Source organism: Plectropomus leopardus, chromosome 9 (genome assembly GCF_026936395.1).
Source record: "Plectropomus leopardus strain MGB_pleo_1.0 chromosome 9, ASM2693639v1, whole genome shotgun sequence".
NCBI classification, from domain to species: Eukaryota; Metazoa; Chordata; class Actinopteri; order Perciformes; family Serranidae; genus Plectropomus; species Plectropomus leopardus.
Genome location: NC_142184.1, coordinates 8,741,059 through 8,763,468, shown reverse-complemented (window position 1 = coordinate 8,763,468; position 22,410 = coordinate 8,741,059). Strand labels below are relative to the sequence as shown.

The window sequence follows — 22,410 nt, the reverse complement described above, 5'->3', positions numbered from 1 at the left end:
TTCTTTCTCATTGTCTTTCATTTTTTTTATTTGACTTTTTCTTACCGTGTTTCTTTCATTATGTTTCTTTCTTTCTGTTTTTCTGTCTTTCGTTCTGTCAGTTTCTTTCTGTCTTTCTTTCTTTTTTTCTGTACTTGTTTCTTTCTGTCTTTGTTTGTTTCTTTGGTTTTATTCTTTCTTTATCTTTTGTTTTGTTTTTATTTGATTTTTTTCTGTCTTTGTTTGTGTCTTTCATTCATTATGTTTCTTTCTTTATTTATTTATTCATATATTTCATGTCTTTATTTCATTATTTTTCTTTCTTGAAAAATGCCCACTCAGAGGTCAAGATTTTTCTTCTTGTCAGAGAGCAGCTGTGTGGGAGCACGTGAAGATGAACTACACTACCCATAATCCCACAGCACGGATAAGAAGAATCCTGCCATGGCTTTAACCATCCGACGCCGGCTCCGAGGTCGCAGGATCCCCATGGAGACGGAGTGCGGGAGAACAATGTCGTCCCGCTCGGACAGGTACACGACGCTTTCAGTATTTTCTACCCGTGTTTGAAATATTTTTACCGAAATTATTCACAAGAGTTTTCATTTTCATTCAGTCTGCAGCAGCAGCAGCGTGTTGATCCGCTCATGTAACCACACTGACTCCCCCTCTTCCTCCTCCTCCGCCTCCACACAGCAGAAACATCAGTTTTTCCTCTCTAATATTAATGTTTTAATTTTAAAACGCTCTCCGTTAGTTTATTATAACGAATTGTTAAATATAGTGACATAATTTGGGCTGTGGCTTCATGAAATGCGCTGAGAGCGTGAAGCTCCTCTGAAGTAGGTGAGCTGCATGTTGACATCAGTAGTGCGTCACAGGATCACTAATGAGAAACCACTAGAACATCCCTAAAAAATATTTAAAATAACCCTTAAAGTGTATTTATAGAAGATAGCTTTACACACATGTTGACCAACATAATTAAGCAGATAAAAATAGATAAATATAACATAATGTAAGATAAAGTAGGCTAATTCTAAAATGTTTTGTATCTAAAAGAATGTAAATCCCCTAAACTGTTATACACAAATTGATTTTTTTTATCCCCATTTAAATTTTTTGCAAATATTTTGGTGTGGACCGATATTGGTTTTTCAGGGCCAATATCGACACTTATTATTAGTAGTTAATGAGACCTATAACCGATATTTGGTACTGATATGCGTTTACAATAGAAATGAAAATCTTTCTGTCGATATTTAGAATTTGATATAAAACAAAATCCAGCACAAAATGTAATTTAAATGCCTATAGTCAAATATTCAACATCAAATACAGCAAGTTTCTGACAACTTTTTTTTTTATTGAGACAATTGTGACAATACTACACCATAAATTTTCATTATAGGCCTAAATAAAAAGCCCTAAATTCAAATTTTCACTCAAGTTAAAGTAAAGTTTGTTACAGAACGTACAAAAAATATTGATAAGTATATACTTGATTGATAAGTAAAAAGGGCTCCTGTCACTTTGATATCACTGGATCATTGTAGACACTTATATACTTTTGGATAGTTCAATCTATAGTAATGTATCATATTTTGCAAACGTTGAATTTGCAAAGTAATCAGTATATGTAATCTCGCTCTGTTTCTTCATACTGTAATTTTACTATTTTTTTTCCTGGTTCATTTTTTCATGTGACATCTTTTGCATGTCCTGGAAGAGGGACTCATCCATTCTGGGCTGTTAAATAATATTTATTTAATATTTGGGCTATTTACAATATAAATAAAATACCTTATTTGTTAAACTAGAAGAAAAAAATAAGTAACAGCTGATTAAAACAAGCTAGGAAAATGTCTTAAATGCTGCTTGGAGACTGCTGCTTATTGGCCTGAAACAATAAGTTGATTAACAGATAAGTCTATCCACAGATAAATAATGACAAAAAAACATGGAAAGAGGGGATCAAACAACTTAACCAAAAATGGCCCAATAGTTATCAAGAAATTAGTAAAAAGTTGCAAGACAATAACCTGAAAATACGCACAAAAAGTAAAGTAAAAAAACAAAAAAACAAATTAAAAACAATACAAGAAAATGACCTTAATAACTTTTCATTCTAATTCTGAGATAATTTCCTTGTCACCTTTTACGAATTACTTTTTGCAGTTTGCAAGACATTTCTTGACAGGTTGCTCATTGTATTTTTTTCTGTGTTTTTGAAAGAAATATAACCAATTTTTTCAGGTTTCAGGGGTTTAAATGCCAGTTAAAGGCGTCTCAATGCAGCACAAGAAGATTGATGTCAATCCAGCTGTTAACACTAAGTGTCCTGAGTTTTGGACTGTTGGTCAGACAAAGTGAGACATCTGAGGACGTCCTCTTGTGATGGACTTATTTCACTGTTTTCTCAGTTATGTCACGTTGCATTAAGACATCTGGCTTGTCAGCACATTTCAGTGTGGTGGTTTGTTTAGTGTTTCTGTGGGTCTGACGAGTTATCTAAGTGAAAGGATCAGCAGGAGAAGCTCGTCTCGTCCTGCTCTTGCTTACAGGTTCCTCTATTAATACCAGCCAAGCAGTTCTTTGCTGTCAGTGTCACAGTGATCCTCTTAGTGTCTCTCACACCCACAGAGAGAGAAAGGAGGACACATGGACATCAGCAGCACTGAGACATAAGAGGTCTGATTTTTCATGTGATCGTTTCGCCTCCAAAGACACAGATATGTGATTAAGAAGCAGTAAGAACAGACTAGAAACTAATAATTTAAAAACGTTTACAACTTTCAGTCAGTGTTACCAGGGTAACAGGCAAGCTGGAGGGTAGGAAGTTGTCGTCCGAGGCGGACATGACTCTGCTGGACTGCACAGGAGCCAGAATCTCTGGCTGCTGGTCCCTGAGGTCTGACCGCAGGTAAGATCTGACTGTTTGTGTTGTTGTTTTTTCTCAGCACTGAAAGGATGCAAGGTTTCCCCCTCACACTGCTCACACACTCTCTGTGGATGTGTGTGTGTGAGCTATAAATATAATCTCTGTAACGGGGTTGTTGAGAGGTCGGAGGAAGTGCAGGATGTAGGTTAGTTTGCAGGGATTTTCGTGTGTTTTGTTTGTGCTCAGTCACAGCAGGGTTGCCTGTGGTGCATATACAGTATGCAGTCGTGCATCACGTACAGTCAGAAGCGAACAGTCACTAATTAATTTGTTATCTAATTACTGCCTGTGGGAATGCAGGAGCGCCTAAATGTGGCATCAGATTGTGACGCAACTGCTTGAGTTGCATCACAATCTGAGAGGTTTTTTTTTCTATAGTAAATTGTTGTGTGAGAGTCTAATCCTAATTACGGTAATTTAAACTGCGGTTTGTCAGAGTGTCAAAGAGGTGATGAACACAAACCAGGCAATGGTGGAGGAAGTCCCACAACACTGGCTCATACCTACAAGTTGTAATAATAATGTAAAGAAAACATTTTAATCTAATGTTCAAAGAACCTTTTAAGGATGTCTGTCAATCCTAATATTGCTACTATAACGTTGAATGCTAACTAAGATGTAACGTTATAACTGCAACATTCTGAGGATATTTTGGTGGTGCTGATCATAGAATTATTTTTATAAAACGTTCCCACAATGTTACATGAGAACAAAGGATAAACATTTTCAAAGCATTCAGAAAATGTTTTCAGGATGTTAATGAGGCCTGAGATTACACGTTTTATGAAACGTTCCTGTATCGTGATATGTTAAAAATCAACATTTCTGCGATGTTTATTGAGAATGTTACAAGAACAATAAAACTTGCTGCTGAAAACATAACTAAAACATTACATTGTACCATTCTCAGAATGTTTTTACAACCAAAATTTGCTAGCTGGGTAATCAGATTCAAAGTACCAATACCACACTGTAAAAATACAAAGGTACTGCATGAAGATGGGAAGGAATTCCAGTTTCCAGTCCTGATTGTGCCACCAAAAACAAGTATTTTAAGCCAAAACATCTTTTCCTAACCTTAACCAAGTAGGTTTTGTGCCCAAATATATCCATGTATTAACCACAGTGTTTGTGAAATGTAAAATTTCAACATAGTTGCATTATAATAGCGTACAGATAAAAAAGTACAGTGCCAACATTTATTCTGTGGATTGGGTTGGAATGACTCGCAGTAAAAACAAAAGTCCTTTTTTATTTAGAATAACTTTTGTTTTGACAAAATTTAAGACATTTATTTCATAAAAATTCACCAGAATTCAGAAGATAAAGTGGATGATGCTCAAACTTTTCTGGCAGCGTACCCCCAAATCCTCCATTTCATATATGCCCTTTCAAAGTGTTGAAACCTTTGCGCTTGCATTACTCTTCTATGGTATAACAGTTGAATCTCATGGACAAAACATGTTAGTGTTTTATCAGACTATCATAAAAGATATACGACGAAAGACATCTTGCAACATACAAGTACAAGACTTGTAATACGTGACTTTTACGTCTTATAATTACACTGTTGTGGGAGTGAAGTACAGCAGCTCTCTGATCCTCTCTGACTGTGTGTACACTGTGTGTGTTCAGGCTGTAACCTGCCCTGCTGTGTGTTATTTTGCAGTGGGAGCGGGGAGGACTCGTTGGACCGGCTCCTGCCCCCCACCGGGGCCCCTCGCAGGAAAAGCACTACCTCACTGAGTAAAACTGAGCCTCCTCTGCTCCGCACGGGCACACGCACCATCTACACCGCCGGCCGCCCTCCCTGGTATGACGAGCACGGAGCGCAGTCAAAAGAGGCCTTTGTCATCGGTACGACGCTCGCCGATGATGTTTTCACTCCTTTCCTCCTTCACCACCTTCGTGCCAAAATTGTGGTTTTGAGCTGCAGAACCTGTCCTTTTCTGTCCTCTCATACCCATAAACACTTTACTGCTATCATACATGCATACCGCCAGACAACATTAGACACACTCTGAAAAACACACATAATGGCTCATTGAAATGCTGTGTCGCTCTGCAGGGTTGTGTGGGGGCAGCGCCTCAGGGAAGACCACCGTGGCCAATAAGATCATCGAGGCTCTGGATGTGCCGTGGGTTGTGCTGTTGTCTATGGATTCTTTCTACAAGGTGAGAGACTCTCACATTTCAGTCTGTTTCTGTTTTATTTTATTCGGCTGTCACCAATTATCTGTTGGTTCACTGTTGGAAGAAATGATCATCTTTGGGAAGAAATGTTTTGTTATTAACTCGGACAAGGAGGTTATTTTTTCAGTTTGGTTTGTTTATTTGTCAGCAGGATTACAAAAAAGACAACTAATGGACAGATTTTTTTATCAGACTTGGTGGAAAGGTGACGCATGGGCCAATGAAGAACCTCATTAAATTTTAGAGAAAATCTGAAACACTGGGCAGAAACTCTAATTATTTTTCACTTTCATTAAACAATAACTTTGGTACTTTTCAACATTGACCCTGTTTTCACATTTTTGGATCTTAATGACAACTGGAGACAACAATTTTTGTTCAGTGTTGAGTAAGAGCCTTGCGACACAGGCTGCAGTGTAATGTTAATGAGCAGGTGCACACCGTCCCTTAAAAGCGCTCATTTTAGCCACTGACAGGCTCACAGTGTTATTCTAGGTGTCTGGCAGCCTATGCAAAGGATTTCCACAGAGATAAACCTTTTTGTTGAAGAGTAACATATTTTTTATTTAACCAGAAACAGCCCCGAAATCACAATTGGCAAATCCACCAGACTCCATTTAAATTAATAGTGATTTAATCATCATAAAACACACTTCATTCAAAGTTTACAGAAACAAAATAAAACTCACAAACATCATTGTGGTTCTTCTTTTTACTGTTCCAGCAATCACCAGCTCTGGTTTGGGTGAAATAAACCCCTTAATCACCCGTATATATGAGAGAATATGTTGGCTCAATACACACTAAAATAACAGTTTATTTAAATGAAGTCTGGTGGGTTTGGAGGTTATGATGTCAGGGCGGTTTCTGATTAAATAAAAAAAATTCCTTAACAAAAAGGCTCTGTTTCTGTAGGAACTCTGTCTATAAGTTGTTGAATACTTATAATAGCCTGAGTCTGTCAGTGGCAAAAACAAACACTTTTAGTGGATGTAAATTGACGATACACAAACACCCAGAGTGGTTACACTGCAGCCTGTTTTGCAACTGCCGGCTGCAGCGCTCTCGCTTCATATCGATCATTTTCAAAAAGTGTTGTTCCCATGACTCACTGAGATACAAAAGCATGAAAAAACAGTTGAAAAACACCAAAGTTACCCTTTAGCATTGTGAGATAGAGCATTTGGCCGTGGAGGAATAAACACCATACATCTTATCACCCAGTAGATGGTGGTAAAGCTCAGTAGTGACTAAACATAGTCGATTGTAGAAATTCGGTGACTCCGTATCACAATCCACAATCACAGGTACCAGTGATCCTCTGTGGTTGCTCACACGTGTAGCTGCTCAAACTCTACACCGAAAATAGTCGTTATTGAGCTCTCAAGGACGGACGATGATCTCTGAACCAGTGAAGCTGTAATATAACAAAGGACACTGTCGACCTTGATGGACGTCTGCGCTCTCTGAGCGTCCTTCTAGTTTTATATGAATTGAAATTCACCTTCAGTCACAACCTCAAAGCGCTCTTTATAACACTCTGCTGTCACATTTTGATTTAATAACCTGTCGTAGATTACAGCCTTTGAATAACAATGTACAAATTTTGTTCATACAATGAAAAACTCTCTATGCGCCTGCAGATCAGTATAAAGAGGGAAAAAATGTACATAGGAGTACCAAAATATAAATTAAACTGAAGGCACTGTCATTACCTCTATACTCTGTAATTATCGCTGTGTGTTACAAAAGACAAAACTTTCACTTAGTGTAAAAAAAACCACGTAATTATACATTTTTAGTGTTTCTTCTGATATACTGATTTTTCCCTTAGCGCACAGCTGAGAAGGGGAAATCTTGCCGCACTATTCTTTGTGCTGCATCTGTCTCGATGACATAAAAGCCTCAGTTGAACTTCAACTTAAATTTTATTGTCCACAAGGGGATTTTTTTTCTCCTCCTCTCACAGCTCAGTAAAACACAGAACACCAGCTTGAACATAAAACTTAATATATACAATAAAACATATCACAAAAATATTTAAAGCCAAAATGCTAAATACCTCCCACTCGTGAGCTCACATAAAACGATGTACAATGATATCGTAACACAGACTGAGGGTACATCAGACATTGGAATACTGCCCAATAATCTATAATTTAGGAGCATCATCAAATGTTGCAAAAAATGATCATCAGCTGACTCGTCCTGATCCTTGATGGCATGTGAAATAAAAATTCAAGCACATATAAACACTTCAAGGTAATAATAATTATTTTTTATAAGCCCCACAATGGGGAAATTTGCATTATTGGGATGTCAAAGCAAGGTATGTATGAGATAAATAAAGAAAAAGAACAATTTAAGAAGTGAAAACAAGATGCAAAAGTCAACAGTTAAAAAAATATTTACCCCAAATGCACATGGAAAATGACTGCACATTGTGATAAATAGCTTTAAACAGATTCATTCAAAGGTTGTGAGAAAAAGGAGGAAAAGCAAAGAACATTATGGACATAGATGTTCGGTGGAAAGATATTCCTGCTTTTGTCCTTAAAGAAACACTCTGATATTTTTCTTTATGGGCTTTTTCTGCTTACTTGTAGAGTTTGATAACAAATTGATACTAGTCCAGATGACTGGTGGATGAAGTAGTTACAGCATGTTAAAGTACAGCTTTGTATTTGCATTTTGTTATATATATATATATATATATATACATTAAAAGGTATTTCACTGCTAAAAGGATGGACTTTCACAAAACTGTGCTGTCTATGCAGTAGGAAGATGCCAGTACTTTGGAATTTAGTGCTACATGACCAGAGAAAACAGAGAAAACAGGCTGTGGCGTTCACTTTTGCTCAAGAGGTAAAAAACCCTCCAACTACCAGAATTTACTGCGCTGCACCAGATGCACCAGACCCATAAACACTCCCTCTGGTGGGTGACGTGATGCAAGCTTCTCGGTTTGGACACAGGAAACAGAACAGCAGCCAGCTGGTAATAAACAATCTCAAATACAGTTTAAAACAGTGAGCCGGTGAAACGCAGTAACAGAATCTTGGTTTGTATTTGATCACTTAGATTTACTGTTTGATATCAGTACTTTCAGCCTCTGCTTTAAAAATACAGGAAACAGTATGATGCTCACAAAGTCACGTTTGACAGCAAAAACGTGCACTGAGGACATTTTAAGGCGAGAAACAGGCAACACAGGAACTGAATCTTGGTTTATATTTGATCAGCACTGACTAGTTTTACCGTTTGACTGGAGTTTGGTCTGAGTTTGAGAGTTTTGTGTCTCTCTGGATTTGCTTCTATTCTTTTTGTGTCTCTGGTGGCAAAAATGCAAAAATACAATCTGTAGTTCGTGCAACAGCCCAGATCTGAGCTGAGAGACGAGCAGGAAGATTTGGGCGTAAGATGAAGGAAAGTTTACCACAGGTCATTTACACAAACTACATGCATTGTTATGATGCAAAGTCAAAAATCAGCAAAGTATCCATTTTTTTCTATTCAGCAGATCATAATACAGAACATAAATGGAGACGGACGAAGAAGTAAGAACGTCATACAATTTGGAGGAGATAAAGTTTCTGTGTAAAAGTTCTGTGAGATATTTCAGGATGGGACTTGAGAGAGAAATAGATGGTCATTTATTATAAATCTGTCCATAAAGGTCTTTACATATTTCACCTCATAGTTGCTCCACAGCCTAATGAACACACTTTTCCAAAGGCGACGAAAGAAAGTAATATTTCCAAACCTAAATGTCATCAACTATATGAAAAAACTTTCCCTTTAATTAGTGAGCTTTTCAGGTGCTGGCAGGCAGATTTTTTTAAATCTCTGGACAGAGTGACACTAGCGTCTCCCCCGCTTTCAGTCATTATGTGAAGCTTAACTCCCAGCTTTAAAAAAATGAGAATATATATCAATATTCTCATCAAACTGAATGTTTAAACTATTCCTTCAAAATCTCCAAACACGCTTCATCAGCAAACACCCTGTGAATGTTCACCCGCTGTGTTACAGGTTTTATCCCCAGAGGAGCAGACTTTGGCGGCAAATAACGACTACAACTTTGATCACCCGGGGGCGTTTGACTTCGAGCTGCTGGTCGCCACCCTGCGAAAGCTGAAGCAGGGCAAGAGCGTGAAGATCCCGGTGTACGATTTCACCACACACAGACGGCAGAAAGACTGGGTGAGGTGTCACACTGACGATATCCTCGGTGACTTTTAACTGTTTAAAGATTAAATATGTATCCTGTAATTCTGGAAAGAAGAAAGAAACAATGAAGCATCAGTTTTCTTCAGATAGATTTTTCAAAGCTGAAAATATATTTATGGAGTTCAATAAAATATTATTTTAAAAAGATGTTTCCCCAAAGTGACACCCTGCAGCTTTAATCTTAAAAAAGCTGAATTGACTGCTTTGAAGACTGTTGGTTTTCTCTCCTCTTTGTGCAGAAAAATGTGTACGGCGCCAGTGTAATCATATTTGAAGGCATTATGTCGTTTGCGGACAAAGAGCTTCTTCAGGTGAGGCAATATGTTTCCTTTTTGAAGAATTTTTGAGTGAAGTAAAACAATCAGCAGCAGCTTTTTGTTGTTTGAGCAGCTGCTTTTGCTGAAGTGAACATTATTGAACCATTTGAGGCGTGTTTGCTCTCTCCACCTGCAGCTCCTGGATATGAAAATCTTTGTGGACACAGACTCAGACATTCGGCTGGTCCGCCGGCTGCGCAGGGACATCACAGAGCGCGGACGAGACATTGAAGGCGTCATCAAGCAATACAACAAGTTTGTGAAGCCGGCCTTTGAGCAGTACATCGAGCCGACCATGAGGCTGGCTGATATCGTTGTGCCGAGAGGTGAGACACTCAGACTTCCTCACTGCTGGAGAAAAGCTCAACCACGACATTTTAACACGTTATTGACCACAGAGAACATGACAACGTGTTTTTCACTCAAAGGTGGTGGGAATATGGTGGCCATTGATCTGATAGTGCAGCACGTTCACAGCCAGCTGGAGGAGGTGAGTAACCACAACAGATTGTTCAGGAGGGTGGCGCCACCGTGTGTCTGAACGCGGTAACGCGCAGACAGAAAGAGACACTCCCGAGTGCTCGTGCACTGGCTCTCTGCTGTCTTTTTCCAAATATTAGGCCTGAAAAGTCAGTAAATAGTCCTATATTTGAAATTGTGAGGTCTTAACCCTTTAACAGGCATTGTAACCACACGGTTGACATTTTTTCTGATCAAATGGCAAAATCCAATTTCATTTTATACAGATGTTTATAGATGATAACAATGACAATTGTTTTTTTTTTACTGTGCATTTAACACAGATTTTTTGCGATATTCATTTTTATTTGTATCTATATCAATGACAATTTGTTTTTTACCACATATTTTATACAGATCTTTCTCACTAGAATCATTTTTATTTGTATCTATTTAATTTTGTAAGTTTATTGTATGTATGAAGTTACTTTTATTTTTAGATCTATATGACATTACATTGACTTTTGCATTTTTTACAATGTATTATACATGGAAAAAAAATCTCATAAATTGATGCATTTTCTTAACATATTCTATGGTCTATAATGTACATTTTTTTGCAAATGCATCTCTTAGTGTGACTGTTAAAGGGTTAATTGTCTATTTAAATTTGTCTATTTTAATTTGTCTATTTTAATTAATCTAATTTAGTTTGTATTTTATTTAATCTTTTAATCAATTCTTTTATTGTGCACCGATCATGATTAATTCTATCATTAGTGCCTTTATTTCTGTGTTTACTGCTAATATTCTTCATTTACTGTTATTGTTATGGGTTGTTATTTTTGTTTTGTAATTGTGTCTCTCTTTTGTCAGTTTGGTATTATTTTTTGGCTCTTATTGTTATGTTACCTCTGAAAGAAACTCTCACTTCTGCTTTGCCTTGTTTGTCAAAACACCTTGTAAACTCTATTTTTGAAGGTGCTATATAAAACACGTTATAAAGTTATTATTATAAACATTTAATCTAAATTTAAAAATGTCTAAATTAGTTTGCGTAAAAAATCACATTTCTTATGTTATAAATCTTTAAACTACCTCTGATCCTAATACTTGTCCGAGGTAATACTGCACCTTATACTTGCACTTACCTGTTGGCAAAATGCAGATTAACCAAACTCACTCTAATAACCATTTTCCTACATAAAACCTGCCTCTGCACGGGAACACATATTTATGACTTAGCTGTATGTGGAAAAAGATAATATATAAGTGGGTCTTAAAAATGGTTAAAAAACATGAAATTCAAGTGTCTGATAACTGCAGACAACATGTTTGTACAATAACCTGCTTGGTGCTGAAATTAAATCAGAACTTCTTAATTACAATTAATTATAATTAATAAAATAATTAATCAATTAATTAATTTTCTGATTTTCACTTTGGAAAAAAGATTTAAAGGAAAAGTCTGGTGGTTATTTTATATTCTGCTTATTGTCAACAAATCCCATAAAAAGACCAAAACCAGCTGATTTCTTTGTACCATAAATCTCCATTGCTGAAGCTGATGAAATATTATAAAACACAGTGTAGTGGCTGTTTGTAGACAAAAAAATCAAACTAAAATCAAACAATCAAAGGGCCACTGAAAATACTAATTATGTGGACAGCAAATATGCTAAACAAAACAATAATACTAAACTAAACATACTAAACAAATAATTAACAAAAGAGAACAGTATCAAAACTAATGTAAACATCCAGAATAATCAAAACATTACTGATGTTAAGAAAACAACATTACTGACAAATAGCTTTAACACGCTATAAACACAAATATTGCTCTTATTAGTATTATTATTGTATTGTTAAAATGTGCTAAAAAAATGTCCAAAAAACACTTATACCCACATTTAATTAATTTTACCAAGTTTTATATTAAAAACACAAATAAATATACTTTTTGTTTGCATTGCAGTGTTTCACCTTAAAGCGCTCCACAGGGTGGATTAGGGGAGAACAGGGACAGTTGTAACAATTTTTGGTTTTGATGTCATCACTCTAAACACCCCAAACTATTTGGGTACAATTTTTATATAAATAACTTTTGCCTGTGTTCTACTTGTTAACAGCCATCAGTTGTAACAACAAGCAGCATTAGAGTCACAATATTGATTGAAACACTAGATGTCAAATGTGACATCTGCCCCCACAGAGGAATTATTAAAAACATCTACAGCTGTGTACAAATGTTTGCCTGAAGCCCTTTTCCCTGCACAAAAAAAAGTCATGCACTTGATCACCGCTGCTAGAAAGAAATCCAACATGAAACACTGCATAAACATTAAAATAAAAGTTAGCCTGTCTTTGTGTCACTGCGGATAAGGACGAGGGACGAGTAGCATCACTGGATCGCCTGCTGTGTGGACACTCTGCTGCGTCTGTGTCTGGCAGACTGTCGCTCACTTCAGTTGATGTTTGACGGTATTTTTCTGTGAGCTGTGATCAAACACAGTTTTAGTGATAATTAAAATTTAAAACGGTAATACTAAGTGCCTGGAATTTTATCACAGTTTATCGTAAAACCAGTAACCGTTTCATGCTTAATCTAAATCCTTTCAAATTCCCTGCAGACTCTTTTTCTTTTTTTAGGAAATAAATCTTTTTTTGTAACTATGTTTATTAAATTGACTTCAAAGCATGCAAGAGACAGTACAGATATTAATTGCAAAACAGAAGTCTGATTCTCGTTAACTTTGATAAAGTGTCTCCACGTGTTTTAGCTCAGTCCACTATGTTCAGTCAGTGTGTGTGGCTGAGTTATCAGGTGTTTGTCACCAGTTAATTTACTTTGCAGACGATTGTCGTGTCAGAAAAACTATCTGAGAGAGACTGTGAATCAAAGATTAAACAAGGGATTCATTAACAGCTCAGCTTAACAAATCGGCACAAGATGAACACAAAAAATTAAATTTATCTTGAGTTCTACTCCCTCCTGCTGTAATAAACCGAAGCTGCAGCAGAGGGTAGTCCTGAACTTACTTACTTTTGTTTGCAATAAGTTTGAGTGAGCTTCAGTGCCCAGCTGTTTTAGGAAATAATTTAGCCTTTAAAAAAGAAAAACGAGACTACACATATGTTACTAGCTTGTAAAGATTTACATTTTGAGCAGCAGTGAGTTATCTCAGGGCTTCTCACTGTCTCTTGTCTTTCTCTTACCCTCTCTTCATGCAGCGTGAGCTCAGTGTCAGGTATGCTGATGTGCATTTTGATTTTACCTGTGACGTTTTGTTTTTGGAGATTTTGTATCAGTGCCGTGCACAGACGGAGCTCTCTGCGTGTCTGTCGTTCTGCGTTTAGTGATCGTAATGATAACTCTCTGCTGTCTGAGTGCAGCACAATAACACTGTAAAACCGTCTGATCTGAAATACCTTTCCTCGGTCTCAGGGCGCTCCTGGCCTCCGCGCAGCAGACTCAGCCGCTGCCTCAGACGCTCAGCGTGCTGGAGAGCACGCCGCAGGTCAAATGCCTGCACACCATCATCAGGTATCGACCGGTGCTCAATTAATACGACCGTGAGTCCTCGTAGCAGAGTGTACAATAAAAGCTTTTCTCTCTCTGTGATGCAGGAATAAAGAAACCAGTCGAGACGAGTTTATCTTCTACTCAAAGAGATTAATGCGGCTTCTCATAGAACATGCACTGACGTTTCTGCCATCTCAGGTGAGTCCACTGTAGAGAGAATATTAAAGAGACAAGAATCAGTATTTTTATATTAAAAATGAATTGCATGACAACTTTTATGTGAAAGTGGTGATGATGAATCCACAGGGAATTTCCCCACGACTCAGGTCTCTGTATTCTCCTGTCTTTGAGGTTCCTGTTTTGGTTTTATGGCCCCTGTACTTTTAATATTTCTATTACTATCACTGCTCTTATGTTGGTCTTTGTACATACCACTTTCCAGACAGGCATCAGCTTTAGTTTCTGACGAGACAATTTAAAAAAAACAACTTGCAGAGACATGAAACTTGTTTGAGATAATTGCAATAATCGCACCCCGACTGTTTTTATAATTACGGGTTTGTCACAGTGTTTGTCGCATGACAACGAAGCTGAGATTGTTTTGAAAACTTCAAACTCCAGCTCACCACATCAAGAGTCAACCTCACAACATCCTCGTGTTATCTTTTTCCGTTTCTGTGTTTGCTGTTTTCGTGCATTCAACTCACACACGTTAGTTGTCAAAGTTTGATCGTACCGACAACAAAGAGTTTTCAAAACGGTTACAGCTCTCAACAACGCACCTGACAGGAGTTAAAGGTGGCTGAACGCTCGCTGTGATGTGGTTTCTAAAGCAGAGTTCAAGTCTCTGCCTGTTTATTTCCAAAACCACCAGGTATCATAAACATTTTTGGAAATTGCTGGTATTTAAGTTGGTAGCAATAGTTGTTAAGGTGGTAACACGTTACAATTGGGCACACACTGACCACTGAAAAGTAGTAATTTACTCATTTGTTCCTCATTAGCTCTTAAGTAACTGCTCGTTTTTTGTGTACTTTATTTAAAAGCATTACAGGTAAGTTTTATAAAAATAACTGACATTTTTGCACAAACTCTCACTACGTCCACACAGCGGTAGAGAGACAGATAGTGGGGAAAGAAAATCATATTCCTCGTGCTTCTGATGACATTTGCAAGAATCCATCGCACTTAAACAAAAACAGTCAAGGCGAGAAGCCTCTAACACAGACAATAAATTGTCAGCTTGCTCGCTTATAAATTCTGTGAAATAAAATAATAATAATAACTTTATTTATATAGCACCTTTAAAAACACAGTTTACAAAGTGCTTTGACACACAAGGCAAAGCCGACGCTGTGAACCGCAGAAATAATAAAGCAATGTAGTCAATAATGCCGACAAAGGGCAGACAAGAGTGAAGGCAGAATAAAGTAGGGAATTTGAGGCGGAGACATAATAGATAAATACAGTCACAAAAAGGCAGTAGACGCAGAACACTGATAATAATATTATTTAATAAGTAGGATTAAGGCGGAATATTAATAAAGTAAAAAGATAAAAAAGACAAAATAAAATTTTGAATAAATTAATCAAATAAAAGGTGAGTTAAAAGACGCATTAAAAAACAACTTAAAAGAAGAATTTAAATGATGTTATTGGTACATTTTCCATTTTCTTCCGTTCCATGTCTATCTCCCGACTCACTGCCAGCCAGACAGCATCTCTCATCGGGGGGGAATTTGTATTTTTCATCTGCAATATTTCACAATATCAGCCAGTTAAACAAAGCAACAATTGTTGATATCCAGGACTAAGAATAAAGCCAATGCAGCAGTGCCCAAAAACGCTGATCCTCTAATGGCCACTTGAGACGGGCTCCAGGAAACCAATATGGTGACCACTAAAATGCCGAACTCGAGGCTTCAAAAGGGGAGTTCAGAAACCATTTGTTACACACTTCATTGGCAACAATCAATATCTCCTTTAAACAAACTTCTTTGACTTTAAAGGGTCAAAGTTCACCAAAATTGAACTCCACGCTATGAATTTGCTTTGCCCCTGAAAGCTGATGTTTTATTCGCTCCTCTGCTCACATTGAATGGAAGTGAATTTCGTTCATTTGTGATCAGTCCATATTACTGTGTGATGTAGTGACAGTTTCAGCAAATATGACAAGAAATATTTATGTAAAAGTTACCAGCTGTAGCCATTTAAGGTTAATGTGCTAAAGCAAACAAACTGGCCTTTTTGAGGCAATAAAACGGTTCATATACTACAGAAATGCCTCATGGATTCACAAGGCGAAGTTCTTTATAAACCTACAAAAACAGATACATGGATATATTGACTCTTTTATTGTATCTGCATCAATGGGAGTTGTTGTGTTTGTGTAATGAAAAAAGATTTCTTTGTATCTTCAAACAGCCGTGTGTAGTTCAGACTCCTCAGGGTCACGAGTACGAGGGCCGCAGGTACAACGGCAAAGGGGTGAGTGATGTGTTAAAAGCTCTTGTTAACTTGTGAGCGTGTCCACGGGGTTTCTGTCATCACAACCTGCTCCGCTGCCTCGTCTCCACAGATCACCGGTGTGTCGGTCCTGCGGGCAGGAGAGACCATGGAGCCCGCCCTGAGGGCCGTGTGCAAGGACGTCCGCATCGGCAAGATCCTCATCCAGACCAACCTCGACTCAGGAGAACCAGAGGTAAATAAAATGAGTCGTTTCGGTACCAAACGCTCCTCACATTAATATCTTTGACACGTGCTTCGTCTTTCCAAACTTTAACGGTGTCACAGAAATCTCATCAAATCATCATCAAATGTTTTGATTGTTTTTTTTCTCTTTCTTCCACATGATGTGTGTCTCCGTGGTAACTACCCTTCCTGCTTCTGTAACCATGGTAACCTGTCTCCTCCTCTCTGGCCTCGCCAGCTGCATTACCTGCGTCTGCCCAAAGACATCAGCGAAGATCATGTCATCCTAATGGACAGCACGGTCTCCACCGGCGCCGCTGCCATGATGGCAGTACGAGTGCTGTTGGTGGGTGGATATTAACATCATTATTCTTCAGTCAGACAACAGCAGGACCCCCGCTCCTCTTGGTCGGTCACGTGTTTTATCACTCGTCTGTGCGGTTATTGATTGGAAGTTTATTTTTGTCTCGGTGAGATTAAATTAGCGTTATTTCTGTGAAGAGAAATGTCAGATATTTCCTTCCCTTGCTCTCCACGTTTCTCCCTGATGACGATCGGGCGTTGACAGTTGTTGCTGTGATGTGTGTGGCTGAGCAGGATCACGAGGTGCAGGAGGAAAAAATCGTGTTGGTGTCGCTGTTGATGGCGGAGCTCGGGGTGCACTCTGTGGCCTACGCCTTCCCAAAGGTCAAAATCATCACCACCGCTGTGGACAAGAGTCTGGACGATTTGTTGCATGTAATTCCGGGTATCGGTAAGATATCACACACACACGCTCCCTCTTTTTGTAACTTTAAAGTCACGTGTTCAACATTTTGTCCAAAGCAGAACTTATTTTAGTCTCTCAGTCCCCGAAGAACTGAAATTCGAATCGCAGATGACACGCAAAAACTTCTTTTTCATGTGATGTTTTTAGCACACAACCCCGTCCTCAGTGCGCACGGTTTTACTTTCATGCAGGATTTAAAAATGTCCACGCTCTTTGCGGAAGATAAAAGATAATAAACCTTTGTGTTTCAAGTTGACAGATTTCATTTCATGTCCCAGCAGATTCTAATTTTATGCTTGTGTCACTTCAGATCAGAAGCGAGCAGCAACTAAACTACACAATATGCATAACAGATCGGCCACTCTGTCCTCTGCGAACATAAATAATGACAGACAATTACATAATTAAACAACTGCAAACATTAAGATGAATATTCAGTGTGTTATGTTACACCAGTTAATTAGTCTCTCTGTTTGTGAATCAAACACAGTTTCGTCCTTTTAGAAAACCATCGCTGAGTTATTCAACCTTTGCAGCATTATTTTCTTACCCGCTGATACACAGCAGCTCTGAGTCCACTGTTGTGTGTTTTCAGGGGACTTTGGGGACCGGTACTTTGGGACAGACGGGTCCGACAGCTGGAGTGACGAGGACCAGGATCAGCCGTCGTACTGACACACACGTCTGTGAGCCACTGTGAAAGAAAATACAAACACTACTTGAAAACTTCCATTATTGTGCACCCTTCTCTTTAGGCATAAACCAGCAAAAAAACACTTTTTGTGTACTTTACGGGAACTTTTGTACTCTTATACAGCAGAGTCTCTGTCATCACGGTGTATGCAGGAGGGAGATTTTGTTGTATTTAAAACTGAGTGTTCATGTTTTTTTAAAGAGGGGTCACAGAACTAAAACAGTGCCATTATTTTTGAGGTACAATGATGCAATAACAGTGTTATTATTTACTAAGTGATTTTATCCAGATTGCACCGGCTGTTCATTAATCTTGCTCATTAGATAGAAACTACTTGATTGGGTTGCACCATTAAGACTTAACTAGATAGGAATTTATGTATAAAAGGAGAGCAGCTGAATGAGTCCTAAAATGCAGAAATGACTCAGCATTTCAGCACTACTGGTCCCCTCAACTTGAAGTCAGTGGAGTGTTTTTTTTGGTGGGATTTGGTAAGAAGCCTGAAATAATGTCTGTGGTCAAAACAAGCTGAAGAGACTTTCACGTTTTGTTCTATGACATAAAAACATAAAATCAGTAAAAAACCGACTGTGAGCTTTGAAGCTGTTATGTGTCCTAAAAAAGACAGCTGCTAACAAGTGGCTATAAATGAGACTACAGAATGTCATCACGGCGAACCGCGACGAACACGGTTTTACTGCCTCGTTGCTGTGGCAACATGGAAGTCATGTGACTGTTTGTAGCCTGACATTATTGTTTTACTTGCTTAAAAAGTTAATCATAGAGATTCGATTTACATTAGCTGTCGACTGATATTGTTTTTTCAGGACTGCTACCAATACCAATTATTAGTAGTTAATGAGACCGAGAACCAATATTTTGGTTCTCTCTTTCAATATTTATAATTTGAAATATAACAAACTCCAACACAGCACTTTGTTTAAATGCCTTTAGCGAATGTTTAATCAAAACGGAAACTTTCAACATCATATACAACAACTTCCCTGCAACATTTTTATAAAGTCAAGTGAAAATTTAAACAAAAATTAATAATTAAAAATAGCTCCCTGAGGTGTTACACACTGACACTGTGCTTTTTAATTAAATACTTTTACCAGCGATCATTAAAATGAAACACAGATACAGATAATGCCAAATATCGTCCCAAATAATCGGTCAGGCGATAATCTGTTGACCCCTCATTTACACTTAAAAAAATCATAAAAGTGGTGTTCATTTGTGAAGATTATCTTGCTGAAAAAAAGGTGAAACTACCATAAACGTTTGTTTGCCACAATGGAAACAGCCCATAGGCTTTTTGTCGAGGGAACCAGGGTGACGCTAACTCCGAGCCTACAAAAAAACAAAACATCGTCCCTGCGGCACTTTATTGGTTTCAAGCAAACATCTGTAACATCATCGTCCAATCACCACTTCAAACAGGAAGTCACTGCAGCATCGCACGCTGTAATGAGAGTTTACGGCTCTGCTGATTTTAAGAAGCAAATATTTTCTGTGTTCACTCAAACAGTTGTTTTAAATGTGCGTTTCGGTCGTACAGTTCATCTGAACTGCTCATATTAGCAGGCTAACATCAGCTTTGTCATTTAGCTCTGCTACAGTTTCACCTGACATTTAGCAGGTTGTTTATCAGCTCATCTCTACATAAGTTGGTATATTGCAACTCATTTTAATTTACTGTTTCCCTAAATCTCCACCCAGTAAAACATGTTATAACATTTTTGCTCTTTTTGTAAAACACACAAAAATGTTTTTTTTTCTTTTTCTTTTTAACTAAAATACAAAATACCAAAAAAAACAAAACAATATACCAACATAAATTTTTATTTTTTCATGTATAAATTGAGCAATTTCATTTTTAGGTGTCACTGTCTTTTTTGGATCAGTTAAAAGCTTCACAACTTGAAAAATGATTTTAAAAATATATGTTATATATATTTTATCCGGTCTGAGGAGAAGTCTTTGAAGTTTTTTCAGAGAGGCATCAAGTGTCAAACAGCCAGGATTGCTTTTTTTTTTTTTTTTGTAAAATCTGACCCCAAAATTGTGTGACTTGATTGTAATGTTAATGCAAACTGGTGCTAATTATAACCCAGTTTAGACCGAATTCATGAACAGCTGGTGCAACTGGCTCAAGAATATGCTCTGATATGAATTCATTCATACTCAAATAAAACATGTTTTATATATATTATGTGAGATGAATACACATCTAGAGTAGAGTAGAAATTTTATATGAATCATGTACCACAAATATAAATCTTGTAGGTTTACACGTTCACAATAAAATATGTACATACGTATATAATAAATCTTAAATTCAGGGTAAAAGAAAACATGTTGGAGACTTAATTCAGTTCTCGCAGCCTCTTTCTGCTTCTACTGGAAACATCTCTGCGTGCGGATCAGCTCATCAGAGCGAGGTCACGGAGGGTCACACGCTCACTGCTGAATATTTTCCACGGTCCTCTGACTCTCAGGGTTCAGATGCGGGCCGCTCGGCTCCCCAGTGTGATGCACTTGAAAGCCTGAGGGGGTCAGTAGAGCTCACATTTAGCTTCTCTCAGTGTGATTTATAGTGTGTCCCTGTGAGACATCAGTGTGTCTTCACAGTGCAGGAGAATGCACACAGACTCACCTGAATCGCTGCGTTTAGACAAGTTAAAATAAGATATTTGATGTGAAAACATCCTGTTTGTTTTTTTGATTTTAGTGCTTGATGTGGTGCAGAATTCAGCTCGCTGACAAACATGTGAGATAATGATATTAATGTGATTTCAGGGCTACAAAATGAGCAATAAAAACCCTCCAGTCTCTGCCGTTTTCCCTCCTCCCCATCCGTTTTGTTCACGCAGTTTACCCCAGACAGCCAAAAAAACACACCTCGTGATCTGCTGGTAATAACAATGATTCCCCCGGCCGCTTTATTGTGACCTTATGCTCCGTGTTATCTCTGATCCGGGCGTCTTTTTCACTTGCACCTTCAATGAATCTGGCAAGCCTCATTCATGTATTTATTCAGTCATTCATACTCCTCTCAGTGAGATTAACACATCACATAAGCTGTGAACGTTGTATCATCTTCACACCTACAGCATCTCTCAGCTCCTACACGTTTGTTTTGGGCTGGTTTTTTTTTTTCTCTCTCTCTCTCTCTTCCCCTGTGCAATAGCTCCTCACCGAGCGGGTGACACTGTGATCACGGATGTCATACGACGCACGCTGTATTCTCCAAGACAGCAGAAGACTCGCTCGCCCATGTGACTACTGCCTCAAGGTTAACCTGTTACCATGGAGACAAGCCCGCCAATGAAAATTCAGCAGACGGTTGCGATGTTGACTGCAAGCTTTTTGTTTTAAGGGGTGACCTATTTTTTTTTTCCTTTTCCTCCCCCCCCTCAACCACCACCCCTCCTCAGCTACTCAGACGCAGACCCCACTACTCTGGCACATGTGCACGTGCACACACACACACACATAAGGGAAAAAAAGGCTACCCAGACACGTGCACGTACACACTCCATGTGAAATGAGGTTGTAAGGTTGTACACAAAAGGGACAAAAGAAGCAAGCACTTAAGTAATATATAACGCACATTTTAGATCTTAATTTGACCCTGAGATTACGAGAGCATCGGTATGTAGAGATCTTTTGATAAGAGCTGAAGACGTGAATCTACAGGCAGCTTTTGGCATCAAAAAGGTTTAAATTTGAAAAAAAAAAAAAAAAAGCGTCTCTCTGTTGCAGACGTCAATGTGAGCTCTTTTGCCTTTTTTTTCCAAAGGTTGTCCTCAGCGCCACTCTCTTTAATAACTGACACTATGAGATAAAACATCTTTTTTTTTTAAAGTGCCACTTTATTACAAAAGTATAAACTTGACTGACATTTCATGAATAGTAATCTTGATATAAAACATTACAATCTTTTGCACTTTAGCACTTAATTACACGCTTTTTCGAGTACAAGACCCTGTTAAGTCTGAATAGCAAACACACAACATTAGCTGCCACATTTAACTTTTAGCTGTTGGCTTTTCCAAGAACACACCGTTAGCTTCATGGCTTCAAAAACAACAAACAGAATTACACTGAAAAATTTACATTGCAGCTGTTTTTCGCAGTTTTTCGTGTCACAAGATAAGTCATTCCAAAAACACAATTAAACATAATAGAAAAAGATAGATTTCTTGACACTGATGATATATTTATTATTCTTTCTCTTTTGTAATGTACATACACGTTGCATCAACATACAGTATAATCACATTGTTTGCTGGGGGGATATTTGGTCAAATGATCGTCGTTATTGTCCAGGATTGTAAATTTGTGTTATCCTCAGGGGTGGGGGGGGTTAGGTGGTGCTCTGCCGCTTTGCTTCACATTTTTGTCTGCAATATTTTTCACACTGATAACAGAGAGAGGAGTTCATCGATGGAGTGATGATGGGACATTTGCTAATACACATCAGTTCTACTGTATCTTTCCAAGCTGCACTATGGTGAAACCCAAGCAGATTCATAATGACCACAAGGCGGGGACGATGCCGATGATCCACAGATGTGAGTGAGGACTGAGCAGAGAGGGAGG

At 38.1% G+C, this 22,410-nt stretch overlaps 1 protein-coding gene across 2 annotated transcripts; it reads left to right on the top strand.

Annotated features, from left to right (window-relative positions):
• Positions 1–408: 408 nt before the first annotated feature.
• On the top strand, positions 409–20,753 carry uckl1a (uridine-cytidine kinase 1-like 1a). 2 transcript variants are annotated; one of them, XM_042491964.2, is made up of 15 exons: positions 409–512; positions 4,590–4,777; positions 4,989–5,095; positions 9,149–9,319; positions 9,586–9,657; positions 9,800–9,989; positions 10,092–10,153; positions 13,357–13,373; positions 13,571–13,669; positions 13,753–13,846; positions 16,073–16,135; positions 16,227–16,349; positions 16,578–16,685; positions 16,937–17,093; positions 17,704–20,753. In XM_042491964.2, exons 1-15 carry the CDS (start codon positions 424–426, stop codon positions 17,781–17,783), a joined length of 1,620 nt encoding a protein of 539 aa, XP_042347898.1. In that variant the 5' UTR covers positions 409–423; the 3' UTR covers positions 17,784–20,753. The 2 variants fall into 2 exon arrangements, with proteins under 2 accessions (XP_042347898.1, XP_087938007.1); XM_088081881.1 differs by lacking the exon at positions 409–512 and adding an exon at positions 2,550–2,902 and having other exon boundaries at positions 17,704–20,752.
• Positions 20,754–22,410: the final 1,657 nt, after the last annotated feature.